Source organism: Coenobita brevimanus, chromosome 89 (assembly GCF_032717465.1).
Source record: "Coenobita brevimanus isolate Jiangsu-jjx chromosome 89, ASM3271746v2, whole genome shotgun sequence".
Classification (NCBI taxonomy): Eukaryota; Metazoa; Arthropoda; class Malacostraca; order Decapoda; family Coenobitidae; genus Coenobita; species Coenobita brevimanus.
The window spans coordinates 13192217-13206887 of record NC_137042.1 but is presented as its reverse complement, the minus strand read 5'-3'; the positions used below and the strand labels follow the sequence as shown (position 1 = coordinate 13206887).

At 42.3% G+C, this 14671-nt stretch overlaps 1 protein-coding gene across 1 annotated transcript in view; it reads right to left on the bottom strand.

Annotated features, from left to right (window-relative positions):
* LOC145411396 (transcription factor RFX4-like) overlaps nt 1–14235 on the bottom strand; it is a 33152-nt gene extending 18917 nt beyond the window's left edge. Inside the window, exons 1-3 of the mRNA XM_080281436.1 lie at nt 14008–14235; nt 10469–10608; nt 2929–2931 (exon numbers count right to left, since the gene is read on the bottom strand). Coding sequence (XP_080137562.1) covers nt 2929–2931; nt 10469–10608; nt 14008–14235 — 371 coding nt within the window. The remainder of the gene's footprint in view (nt 1–2928; nt 2932–10468; nt 10609–14007) is intronic.
* Nucleotides 14236–14671: the final 436 nt, after the last annotated feature.

The following is a 14671-nucleotide window of genomic DNA, read 5'->3' as shown; positions in this document are numbered from 1 at the left end:
TTATGTAGAGATTTCCTGCTCATTCCATTTTTTTTTTTCAAAAACATATATGAGCTTTGGTAATATATGTAGTTTTCCAATTCATTACATATATCAGCTCCATAAACCATACGCGATTTTTATCATTACTCATTGATTATCAGTTCCATCCTTTTCAGAAACACATATAAAGTCGAAAACACAAGCTGCCTGCGACAAAAATATTATATAATCACACACACACACTTCAGAATCTGTCTCAATGATACGAATTCAAACTAAAAAATAATTACAAATCAGCCTACTTTTTTTTTTTTTTTTTTTTTTTGTCAGTGAATACGTGGATAAGCAGGAAGGTCGGGGGGAGGTTGGGGGGTAGTGACTTGGGGTGGGGGGTGGGATGGGTGGGGTCGGGATGTGCATGGGGTGGGATTCGAAGGTTGGGGTGAGGTTGAGGGTAGGGGTGATGAGGTGGAATGGCGAGGGGAGGGGTGGGGTGGGGGACTAGGGTGGAATGGGGTGGGGTGGGAAGTTGGAGTGAAGTAGAGTGGGGTGGGATGGAGGGCGGGAGTCGGGTTGGCGTGGGGTGGGTGGGGGTCGGGTTGGAGGATTTGGTGGTGAGGTGGAGGATAAGAGTGCGGTGGGTGGGACCAATGAGGTAGGAATAGGCTAGGGGGAGGGGCGGGGTGGAAGGTTGGGGTATGGGGTGGGAATGGAGGTGAAAGGTTGGTGGTGGGAGTGTAATCAAGCGAGGTGGTGAACAAACGACTAATTAAGCTACGGGGTGATAATGAAGGCGGTAGACTCGGCCATCATTAAGCTAAGTCACTCAGAAAAAAAAAAAAAAAAACGCCTCGACAACAATTTTTTTTTTTTAATGTGGTAGAGAATGAAACAAAGGCTGAGGATCCATAGACGATGTCCCTTCCGAACAAAAGTTTAACAAGGAATGGTGGAGAGAGAGAGAGAGAGAGAGAGAGAGAGAGAGAGAGAGGTTTTGAGATGCGTGGACTCACTGCGTTTAACCCTCATATGTTTAGGACAACTCTAGTATTCTGTTCCGGCTGACTCCAGACGATTTTACAGAGAGAGAGAGAGAGAGAGAGAGAGAGAGCAACATGGCGGAGCAGAGGAAGAGTGTAAATCGTCGGTTAGAGAGAGAGGAGCTAGTTGGTGAGACAATACGCCTTTGACTCTGCTTAGAATGCTGAATGTAGTGAACCTCCCTCCCCAAAACACACACATACACACACACACACACACACACACACACGAGAGCAGTACATAACACAAGAATGAAGGCGGTAGTTGAACGGGGCTGAAGAAAATGACGGTACAGGATCAGCGCAACCAACCTCTGAGAAACTGATATCGCAAGAGAAATGAATAATGTGATCCTTGCTGAACAAATCACGGGAAACTGGACACCGATTGCCCGATTACGGATTACAGGGTGGGGAAAAAAGTACCAGATGTGAGGCCCAGACACAAACTCGGTATCACTTTTTTTGAGATACCCTGTGAGAAGAGAGACTTTGCAAAATGTTTCAACCGATTTAACGTCTTCAATTCTACGACATTTTTCACTTCAATCATTTCACCACCAGATGAATTGGTCCGACGATTTTATTCAACTGTAGTAGTAAAGGGATTAACTAAGACTATAGTTCGTATTCTCATCGGCTAAGAAATCTCCCAAACACCTCTTCCTTGGCGATTTATTCTTGAATATGGGTAGTAAATATCCTCTTTACGTTATTTATGCAGCGGATGTTTATAATCGAAGGATTTATGTAACACAGACGAGGAGAGTAATGTGTAATAAACAAAATAAATCATTAAGGAAGGGGTGTTAGGGTGCTTCCTCAACCGAAGAGAATGTGAGCCCATAACGCCTCAGGATCGAAAGTCTTGTCATAACGAGAGTAAAATCGTTTGGAGACGGCAGGAATAAGATGAAAAAACCGTCACGGGTAAAGACGTGGAGATAATGAGATGGTTGGCTGTGGTCATCCTTCTCCGGGATAAGAAGAGAAAAGTTCACCCTGACAAAAAAATGAAAGAAAACAGAAGAAAAGAGAAGGAGAAATAAAGAAGGAAAAAAGAGAAAAAAAGGGAAAATATAAAACACATGAAAATAAAAGACGTGATAATTTGCTCAACGCGTTTCGACTTGACTAGTAACCAAGGAGACTCATTCCTACCACACAACTAAGTCTCATCCAATTTCACGCAATCACTGTTAAGTACTCAAGGTGTGGATGTGGCCCAGATCCATACTATGAAAATAAATCGACTATGGTGAAGGTGTCAGCATAGAAGAGAGAGAGAAAGAGAGAGATCCGCACCGTATATCTATTTTATTTTATTAGTACTGAGGACAGAAAGGGTATCAATTCTATCTATTAATCCTTTCAACCCGAGGACGTATTTTCTCCTTTCTTCCTGCTGTCTACGAACGCAATTATCCCGTTCGCTACTAACAAGCCGCACGGCATCACCCACACACATCAGACCCGAAATACTCGATCCATTGCCACTTATCATCAGCTTCACTCCCGTTTTTTCACATAGCTCTAGTTTTGATCTCTCAACCACACACACACACATACACACACGCATCATGCATGTATGTATGTATAGACAGACAGACAGAAATTACGCAGCCACTGGGACAACACTTTCGAACTACCGTGACGACAAACATACAGAGAAAGAAAGAAAGAAAGAAAGTCAGACAGACAGACAGACAGAATGGAATAAAGAAAGAAAAAATATATTAATAAAAGAATAACGAAGGAAACTAACGTAAAATAACAAGCAGAATAAAAAATAATAGTACATAATGTTTTGGCTGAAAATAACATACTGGTGTACTTCATATTTTTCTTCTTTTGATGGAAAGGACATTATATAAAAGGTATAATTCCAGGCTTTTCATTTTCTTACTTACTCTCCTTAACCCCTCACCCCGACCCCAGCCTCTCCTCCTTATCCCGTTCTCTCTTCTCCCTCCTTTCTCTCCCTTCCTGCTTCCCTTTTTCTTCTACTCCCTTCTCATCTTCCTTTTCCTCCCTTGTCCGTCTTCTACTTTCCTTTTCTTTCGTTCCCTTCTCATTTCTCCTCCGTTTTTCTTCATATCTCGTTATTTTCCTATTTCCTCATCGTACCACTCCCTTCTCTTCCCGCACTTCCCCATCCTCTTCTTTCATCCTTCCTCTTCTCTCTCCTCCTTTCTCCTGCATTCCTCCCCTTCCAACCTCCTTTCCCCTTCTCCTCTGCCCCTCGCCTCTCTTTTCTCCTCCTTGACTCCTCTCCATTTTCCTCCCCTCTCTCTTCCTACCTCCCCCCCTCCTCCTCCTCCTCTTCCTTTCTCCAGCACTTCTCCCCTTCCCATCTCCTTTCACCTTCTCCTTTCCCCCTCGTCTCTCCTTTCTCAACCCTGTCCCCTCTCCTTTTACCTCCTTTCCCTCCCTGCCTCCCATTTCCTCCTCCTCTTCCTCCTCCTCCTCCCCTTCTCTCCCTACCTCCCTTCTCCTCCTCCTCCCCGTCCTTTCCTTCCCTAATTATCAACATTCGCCCTCCTCCTTTATTTCTGTAACACGACCAACCTAAAACGACCCTTGAAGCAGATGAAAATAAGACCTAATATCTCTTACCCTCTGTGTTCTCCCTTCCCATATATTCGCCCTTGAGGTACGGAAGATTAAGAGTCATTTTCTACTCTCCTCACAACCTGCCTCGCCCACTTACCCCCTCCTCACAGACCCCCCAGTCCTCCCCCTCCTCAAAGACCCCCTCTCACGTCCCCCTCCCCTTAGATTTTACTCTCCCATTCCGCCTCCTTCCTCTACTTCCCCTTATATTCCCCCTAAAGGTGGGTAAGATTGGGGAGCATTTTCTACCTTCCTCACAGCCTCTCCACGCCCCCCTTCCTCCCTTCCTGCCTCTCTGTCCCCCCCCCCTTCCCTTCCTTACAGCCCCCTTTCTTCCACACGCCTCGGCCTCCCTTCCCCCCCCCCCAACCATCTTTCCCCCCTTGGATTACTTCTCCTCCAATAAGCACGCGAGTTGACGGTAATTGGCTGGGGGAGTGGTGTGATTGGTCGCCTCTTAAAAGATTAATTACATGAGGCTATTTTTCTCGTATTTTTCTATTTCAAAGATTTTTTCCCTTACATAATATGATTTTTTTATATATATTTCTGTGTTAAATGATGTGCTGTCAATTATCTGCATGTATAAATATTTCAAGCAATGCCAAGTTTATGATCGTTATTTTCAATTCTTGTTTTATTTATTTATTGTCATCATTGTAATATTTGCCTTTTTTTTAATCTAACAAGGGATGGGGTGAGGTAGGATCCAGAGACAAGGAGAAAAGTTCGAAAGCGTTGTTATAGTTACAGTCGCGGCGCACGACTCTGAGGTTGTCATTATCGTACCCTGGCAACCTACCCGTCAACTGTGGTTCCGATTTCGTATCATATTATACTCGAATCATATTATTATACACACATATATCATACACGAATATTATTATTATACACGAACATAATATACACGAATCACAGGCGTATCATATTATACACGAAATCGGAGGCACAGTCGACAGGTAGGTTGCCAGGGTACGATAATGACAACCTCAGAGTCGTGCGCCGCGACTATAGTGATAAAGATTGATGGACAGATAGATGGACTGATAGATAGCTAGACAGACAGATGGGCAGACGGACAGATGGATGGATGAACAGATAGACAGATACAGAAAGGCAGACTGATTGCTGGATGGATGGATGGAAGGATGGATGGACGGATGCGTGGACGGAAGACAGATAGATAGATCAAAAAGCAGATAGGCAGATAGACAGAGACAGATAGACAGACAGACAGATAGATAAATAGACAGATAGACTGATACAAAGCCAGACGGACAAATAGATATATAAGTAGATGGATAGACAGATGGAATGATACAAAGGTAGACGAACAAACAGATGTATAGGTAGATAGACAAACAGACAGACAGACAGACAGACAGGCAGGCAGGCAGACAGATAGACAGACAGATGACCAATGCGAATACAAGGCAGTGATTTTTGGCGACAATATCAAAAGCATCAGGTGAAGGGGAAAAAAAAAAATCCCTCGTTTTTCTGCATCACGCCTGACTTTTGTAGTATAATGTGGGATGCAGGCTAAGTACCCTAATACTCACCCTAATACCCCTAATACTCACCCCTAATACTCACCCCAATACTCACCCCTAATAATCACCCTAATAATGACCTTCAGAACCTGGGGATTTTCTTTCTCCTTCAAAATTTATATACCAAGAACACGGCCGTTGCTATGGTTACCGAAGAGGGGGAAAAAATAAAGTTCTGTGTTTCGTTACGTGTTCAGTTTTCAGCCATGAGTACTGCGGTGAGAGAGAGAGAGAGAGAGAGAGAGAGAGAGGTTCACTAAAAAATGTCTTCTATCTCATGAGCCTCTAGTTAATGTACTTCCAATTTCCGGGGTTCCTGCCTATCTATCTATCTATCTATCTATCTACCTGTCTAGCTATCTATCTTTCTGTCTTTCTATCGTGTTTTTTTTAACCCTCTCTTTCATTCATTCATTCTTTCTTTCTTACATTTTCTTTCTTTCTGCCATACGTTTTTCTATATCTCTTTCATTTCTTTTTTTCTTTTTTCTTCCTGTACGATTAGTAAAAAGAGAATTAGATGAATAGGCAGACAGATGACAGACAGATAGACAGACAGAAGGAGAGACAGATAGATAGATAGACAGATAGATAGATGGATGGATGGATGGATAGACAGATGTATAAATAGACAGATGATATATATAGAAAATAGAAAAAAGACAGGCAGACAGATATACAGACAGAAAGACAAACAGACCGAAAGACAGACAGACAGAGAGCTCCCATGTAAGGAGGGAAAATTACAACCAGTCTGAAAATACTGCTTCATTTACTAGAGCTCTCACGAGGCTTTGAGTGTTGAAAATGTGTAAACGAACAACTGACTGCAAATATCCCCTATCCACTGCTAGGGAGAGAGATAAGGGATTACGGGGGAAGTGTGAGGAAGAAGGAATACGGCAATACGTTACCCCCTCCAACGGCATACAACAATCACTTTTCCATCCACGTCCCTATTTTAAATATATCGAGAAAGAATATACGAAGGAAAAAAAAGCAAAATTGGTGAAGGCGGTATATGAGAGAAGCGGGTTTTCATAAAGACATGCAGAAGAGACTGATAAGAAGAGGAGGAATGTGATAACTCTAAAAACGAGTTCTCTCTCTCTCTCTCTCTCTCTCTCTCTCTCCACACACACACACACTAAAAGGATACAAAAGAACCACAGAAACAGAGTCCTTGCAACACACACACACACACACACACACACAGAAAGAGAGAGAGAGAGAGAGAGAGAGAGAGAGAGAGAGAGAGAGAGAGAGAGAGAGAGAGAGAGAAACTACAACTAAAAACAAGAGTAAAAACCAAAAAGAACAACTGTATATTAAAAAAAAACTCCTGGTAAGAAATAAGAAAAGAGCCACAAAAAAATACGCACGAGAAAAACAAAAAAGCGACGAAAACAGACATTTAAACACAAACACGAACACACAAAAAACAACAGCATGAAAACACAGGTCCAAACACACAAGAGGCGGAGTCAGCCAAGGGGAAATATGACAACCTGAGACTGGAGATATTTTGGTTTGTTTCTCTCTCTCTCTCTCCCTCTCCTCCACTCCTTTTATTTTTTAATTGCTCTTCAGTACGATAACTTTTTCTTGCTATTACCAAACGATTTAATTCGCAATAAGGTTTTTCTTTTTAACTAGAGGGGTCACGGAAAAACTTTGATAGCCTCTGTGTTCTCACCAATCTCCCGTTAGCCGAAGTAAATACCATGGAATAGCAAGGATAAGGTAAAACAAAAGACGTTTCATACTGAGGGGGTTAATTAGAGTTGGCGCGAAGTAGGAACATGCAACAAGATGCACCGTCTGCAATGATGGCGTGATATAAATTAGGCTGCAACTGTACTGGAGGCGTCATTCCCATTGCATAGCCCTTAAGTTGTGGCCGCCTGTCTACGCACTTCAAATATTAGATACCGGTAACAAAAAATATTACCAAGTCCGAATAGTAATACTCGACCACACATGGAAGTATGAAAGCAGACAGCAAAGGAAATGGGTGAGTGGGAGCAAAACTGGAAGAAGAAAGCTCAGAAAAACCTTATCGACAATGTGACATTCATACAGGCAGGCATTAAATCTTCAGCTATGTTTCAGTCTTCTCCTGTAACAAGATCAACCGTAGCTGATGTTACACTCATGTCCCCAGTTACATTGCCGAGAGAACAAAGACTAGGGGGAAAAATAATTAAGTACACCAGGTTGACAGACTCGAAAATCAGACTCAGGTTCTTTCGGTTTCGAGTTCAACGTGCTTACCAATGCACCACCAATTCCCAAACAAAAGAAATAAGTAAATAAAGTAAATAAAAAGAGGATTATCCTGGAAATAACAGAGAAGCTGATGTGGATGACGGTGGAGTGGAAAATGAGTCCTTGAACAAAAGAAGGTAAAAATTACAGAAGATAATGAGAGAGAGAGAGAGAGAGAGAGAGAGAGAGAGAGAGAGAGAGAGAGAGTAGTAAAAATAGATTAGAAAAGTGACGGAAAGATATAAACATGTGAAGAATGAAGGAAGGGGGGGGGGAAGGAAAGTGAGAAGTAGAAGACAGACGAAATAAGAGGCAAACGTCTCTCTTTTAAAACCAAAAGACAATAAAGCAGAAGAAAGCGGCGAAATAAGATGTCTCCCAAAACCTCATGTGAAGACTGGAGGTGGGGGAAAAAAGACAGGAAAAAGGTAGAAAAGAAAAATGAAATAAGATGGAGACGCTCTTGTCCTTCTAAAAAGCTATCTTGTGGTTTGAGGAAACCATTAGGCAGCCCCGTAAAAAGTAGGCGTGGCTCCCCTCTCCCGCCCTGGCTCTTCATTGGCCCAGACGGACACTAAGCTCCGCCCATCGTGACTGGAGGGGCGCGGCTTCTCCGTTGCCATGGCAGCAAGAGAGCGCGGGTGTACACAAACACACTCCCACTAACCCAAACACACACATTCTCAATCTTGTTTTTCCAGCCATATATCTTTCTGCTTCCTGCAACGTTAACTCTTATTTTACTAAAGTAGAATTCTCCCTCCAAAAAATGTGTAAAAGGGGGAATTTAACGTAATGAAAGTAAAAATCGTTGAGGCGAAGTTCAAAGACGAGTTTCCCGCGCTGTTCCCTCTCATGATTGACCCAGCAGCCTCCTCGATATATTGTTGCTGCTGATATTTGCTACTTAATTAAATTTTGGCCATGTTATTAGCGGTGAGGGGAGGAATATACGTACCCTTCCTCTGAGATGCCGCTCTGATATTTTTATAATTTATTCCTCCGGCCTCTTCCATCCCTCTCATTCTCCCGACTTCTTTGTGAGCTTTGGAGATGTTGTTAACACCCCTTCCTCAGCGATTTATTCTGCACATTACACATCAGTATCCTCTTGAATGTTACTGATGCAAACTAGGTCAACATTATTGCGATATAAACAGCATACAATATACCGTTAAGGTATCATTTAATACACAGTATAACTGGAAAAGGATGGGGTGTTACAAAACCTCCTTTGACAATTGGACTTCTATTCTCGTTGGTTAAGGAAGCTCACAAACACCTCTTCCCTAGCGATTTATTTTTGAATATGGATGGTTAATATCCTTTTCTAAGTTAAACACAGAGTAAGGCGACACTGGGAGGATTTACGTAACACAGAAGAGGACAGTAAGGTGTAATAAGCAACATAAATCGCTCCGGAAAAGGTATCAGTGAGCTTTCTTAACCGACGAAAATACCAATCTCAGAATTCGGTTGCTGTTAGAGAATGTTGGTTATAAACACATGCAAGAGCGAAACTATTTTGCTCAACTGAGAGAAGGCCTACACGTCAGAGGCTTCACGGTTATCTCGGGTAGTCCCTTCAATGTCGCTGTCACTGTACACCTATATTTACATTTTCTTTTATACAAAACATTTTGAGTAATCGATGAACATCCTATCAATGGGTTCAAGTGACGATGAAAATTAAAAAAACAAATAAATTCCTGGCAGTGTTGCGAGTCTCGGAGCCACACAAACTTTTCATAATTAATATTACGCAAGAATTTCATAACTCCTAAATTAAAAAAAAAAAAGAAAAAAAAAAAAAAAGGACTGGAGCGATATTATGTCCTTTTTACTTAAACTGAGAGCGTAAAAGTTTTATGGTTATTATGGAACACCTTAAGTTGATACAAGTGGTCAGCCTGCATCCCACATCACAGAGTTTAGGTCTTTTTTTTTTTTTCTTTTTTAGTTAGACGCGGTACAGAAGATCAGATATTCTATCGCTTTCACATCCCCCAGAAATTTTCGTCTTTCGATACCTTGACGCTCTTACATTTAATAACACGCCTCCCATTGTTCGTGCCTGTACGAGAGAACACGACAGTTTCTATAACATGCAAATACTTTTCCCCTTAAATATGCATTACCGATGAATTAACCCTAAACCAACAAGTGAGGCTGAATTATATAGCCTAGCTTTTGGAAAAGAAAAAATGGTTACTAATGAGTAGGTAGTAACTCATGGAAGGGTGGACCAGCAGAGAACTGTAATGTAATAAGAATAAAAATTGTATATAATAACAATAATTATTATTAATAGTTTTACTTATTTATTACTTATTATTGGTAGTAGCGGTAGTAAACTATACACTAAGCATTGGGGTACAAAATTAAGACGATTCTATCAGTGCTAGAAATTATATATATATATATATATATATATATATATATATATATATATATATATATATATATATATATATATATATATATATATATATATATATGTGATTTGCCATACTAGAAAAAAAAAACTATCACACAATTATCGCCCAAAGAAAACTAAGCACCTCGGAGATCATGACACATATTCATCTATCTACCATTGTATCCTTCATTGCAACATCAGGAGCGTAGCACCTCGGGGCTTGGCGATGTCCAGATATTTAAGGCAAGAGTGGCTAACCTCCCTCTTCTCTGAGTGGCATTATATGAGCAGCAAACCCCACTCACCCCTCAGAATGAAAGTCTAACAGGCCCCTTCCAGCTACATAACCCATCGCACTACCTGGTGTCTGGTAACGAAATACATAAGCACTACTACTATAGTTCTTTCATCCTAACTTGGCACAGATTTACCTCCCTTTGAAGTTGATTTCGCATAGCTCAGTGGCAGAAAAAGGCAATGCTGTGGCTCTACGTATTTCCCATAGCACTTCTTCACGACTGGCATCATATTCTATTGTTAATTTAGGCCAGCCAGGTTAGAGTAATAGGAGTACAACACCACCATCCCCTCACCTGGTGTTGCCCTTCCTGCTGTAGTGGACGTCGTAGTAGATGGATCCCTCCTTGATGGCGATGCCGTAGTAGTGGTAGCGGCTCTGGCCTCGAGTACCCAGGCGCCGCGTCGTCAGCCCGGGAAACTGCTGCCGGATTATCTGATGGACGGGAAAGTATGTCAATGTCTTATGATGTTACAGAAAATACATGACTTAATTGATGAAGTTAATAGAGGATCGTCGTTCTGTCTGTGAAAACAAAGCGGGAACGCCGTCTCACCCCGATCCCCCTCCATTACAACACAGTGGAGTAAAAAGCCAGTATACTGTGCACCGGAAAGTGCTGTAGAGAGAGTTGTCGATCAAGTGGCTGTGGCTCTAAGAGTATCAGAATGTCTGAGTTTACTGTCTGATCGCTTCACTCTGGTATAGCTGTTTCATCTTAATCTGGGCCAGATTTTTTTTTTTTTTTTTTTTTTTGGGGGGGGGGATTTACGTAGCTCAGCAGCAGAGAGATAATGGTATAGAATTATATCTACTTTGCATAGCACTTCTTTGAAACCTAAATCTAATTTAAATCTATTATCATGACTAGGCATTCAGTATGGAAAAGTGGTAATTTTGGTTAAGTTAAAGCGAAAAATAACAGTTTGGTATCGTGGGGATACATGGTGACCCAAAGCTATCACGTCAACTCTCCGCTATACCAGCCACATTCGCAGTCTGGCAATACTCTCGATATGTGAAACATATCTCTGGGTTCAAGCAAGTAGTTGATGTCATTGTATGAAGAGCATCCTATACTATGTGATCACAAGAGAGCAGACTATCGGAGGAGAAAAAAGAAATCCCATATTGTATATGACAAATACAAGAAATCCCATGTGATACCTGACAAAAAAATTGTCGTGGAATAATAAATTCTTCAAAAACTCCATAATTCCTGAAACAACTGTATATGACAAATACAAGAAATCCCATGTGATACCTGACATAAAAAAATTATGTCGTGGAATAATAAATTCTTCAAAAACTCCATAATTCCTGAAACAACGGACGAACTGTGTGTAAAGACATTTTTTTTTTTTTTAACTACTAACGACAATAACATTTGCTTCATTATCCTCGTATATGCAGTGCATTTCGCTAGCTTCATATACATACAAATGCATTTGTATAGTATCCCACATGGTAAGAAAGACAATTATATCATCTTTCATAATCTACAGGAACTAAATTTTAAAACAAGGAGGCCTAGAAGTGTTTATAAAAAGAACTGTTATATGCGGTAGATTATTTCTTTCAGGTTTTGAAGCAGCATCTTCTATCAGTAATCCCCTATCTATCTATCTATCTATTGCCAGACGCCTCAATCCCGTTTGGGGTGGCCACAAACAAATCGCCTCCAAGTCGCCGTCCCCCGCCAGTTCACTGCCCTGCTCCCAACTCACACACCCCTCTCTCATATACCTCTCTACCCCACCCCTCCATCTCATCCTCGGCCTCCCCCTCCCTCTTCCCCCCTCCACCTCACTCACATACACTTTCTTCGTCAGTCTTTCACCCTCCATCCTCTCCACATGGCCAAACCACCTCTCAAATGTTTAATATTAGTTTTAGGTTCACCTCGGCGTTTCTCCCACTGTTGTATCCAACACTTTCTTCTTTTCTCCCACCTTTTCTTCTTCAGCAACAGCATAATGAACCAACATGCCTTTTCTATTTACATTTTTCTTCTTCACCATTAGCATACCGATTGTCGCTGCAGCAAACCTTCTGTCACTTCCTCTCAAAGCTACCGGGTGACAGAGAGCTGGAAAAGCCTCTCCTTAGCTGAATAAAACTGTTTTTGATTAGAGAGAATACAGCAGAGAGTAAGTCCTTTCCGGCAGTAACTGTGAGATGGATCTCTTGATTCCAACAACTTAATTAGTGATAGACAATATGGTTTTCGCCACGAAAGATCCACCACTGACATACTCAATCTCCTGACTCATACCATCCATCAATCAATTGACCTACATGGAGAAACTCATGCAGTAGCCCTTGATATTTCTAAAGCTTTCGACAGAGTATGGCACCGTTCCCTGCTGTCCAAACCCCCTTGCTATGGACTAACGTCTTTTGTTCCTTTGATTTCCTCATATCTCAATGACAGAAAAATAAGAGTAAAAGTAGATGATGTATATTCCAATTTCCACTCAATTAACGCCAGCGTGCCGCAGGGGTCAGTTCTGGAGCCAACCCTGTTCCTGGTTCATATTAGTGATCTCTTATCTGTCACCCACTCACATGCAGATGACTCAACACTACATAGTTCATTCACACTCAGACACCCATTTACCTCTCAACTCAGGACAGCCATCTCCATAAATCAAGACCTATCTACGATCAGTGAATGGGGACAACACAACCTTGTCTCATTTAATGCTAGTAAAACTAAATATATACAGTACAATTTACTAATAGACAGATATTGCCAGATTCGTATATTACCTTCAGTGCTACTAATATTCCGATCTCCAAAAGTACTGAAATTCTCGGCGTTTCACTTAACAATACCCTCAGCTGGACCTCTCATGTTAGATCACTTGCTAAAACCGCATCAAAGAAACTTGGATTAATGTACAGAGGCCGTAACTTCTACACTGAAGAGCAGTTAGCTATAATTTATAAGAGTCATGTGCGCTCTCAGCTTGAGTATTGCTCACCCTTGTGGAATGAATGTGGAGAGGTTGCATTAAAACAACCAGACAAAATTCAGAACAAAGCTGTTAGAATTATTAGCGACCCTGCCATTACAAATAAAGTACCTCCCCTACAAGTAAGAAGGAAAGTTGCCTCCCTTGCATTATTTCCCCTACAAGAAGGAAAGTTGCCTCCCTTGCATTATATATTTTACAGATATCTTTTTGGCAAATGCTCAGACGAAGTTGCGGCCATGGTGCCACCTCTCCATGCCTTCCCTCGTGCTACACGGGCATCTGGTAGCGCTCATGACTGGAATGTCACTCAGCCATATTGCAGAACTTCTGCCTATCAGAATTCTTTCATTCCCCGAACTGCATCTCTTTGGAACTCGCTTCCTCAGAGTTGTTTCCCTCCAAACTTCAACCTACAGCTGTTCAAGTCTAACTGTTACAGATATTTTATGAACAGAGGACACCAGTAATCTGGTGTATGGATTATTTTATTTATTCATTTGTTTTTCCTTCCTCTGTTCTGTTATTTAAAGAAAAAAAAACATGGACACGCTGTTGAGAGAAACTATCCACAGTAAAGATATAAAAAAAAAAAATCCACAGGCCGCTCTAAAGTGGATGTGGCCCTTGCAGGAGATGGGGAGAATATGGGAGGGAAAGGAGAGGAAGGAGAAAGAGGTGAGAGGAGAAAAGTCGGGAGTAAAAGGGGAATGAAGAAGAGAAGAGTGGGAAGGCAAGATAAGAGTGAGCTCGCACGCACAAGCACACACACACACACACACACACACACACACACACACACACACACTTTCTCTCTCTCTCTTTCTCTCTCTCTCTCTCTCTCTCTCTCTCTTACCTTGCCAAAGCTGGCCGCGTTGACCGGCTGGAGGGACTTCTTGTCGCAGAAGTCGACATAGTTGAGGTAGAGTGTGTTGCGGGGGATGCACACGCCCTCCGCCTTCTCGTAGTTCTCCTCCAACCACACCAGCGTAGCGGGGGTCGAGTGTGGCCTTAAACCCCTCCCCCCTCCCTTCCCCGCCCCCCGCCCCCCTCCTCCTCCCCCACCCCCTCCCACCCCCGGCATGAGGGTGGTCTTGGGGAGGTCTTGGTTTTCCTCCCTCGCCTTAGGGGGTGTTGCTGGGGAGGATTCTATGGCTCTTCCCCTCCCCTCTGCTCCTCCGCCTCCTCCTCCTCCTCCTCTCCCTGCCTCCACGTTACCTCCGGCTCCTCCTCCGTCCTCCTTTCTGACTGTCTTGTCCCCCAGCTCCGTCTCCCTCTCCACCAGGGTTGTGGTGGTACAGCTGTTGTCTGCGATGGATACAAGGTACAAAATTAGCGCTACAACTCTCTGTCTCTCAGAAACAACCATCAACCTGTTTTCCAGGTTATTACACCATATTACCTTTCTCCCTGCCTATGACCTCCAGTCTTGTGCCTAGGCATCTCCAACTGAACTCACCTTCGACTTTTGCCTTTCTGATCGACTTTGCAACACACAATTCTCTCAGACAGTCACCCCT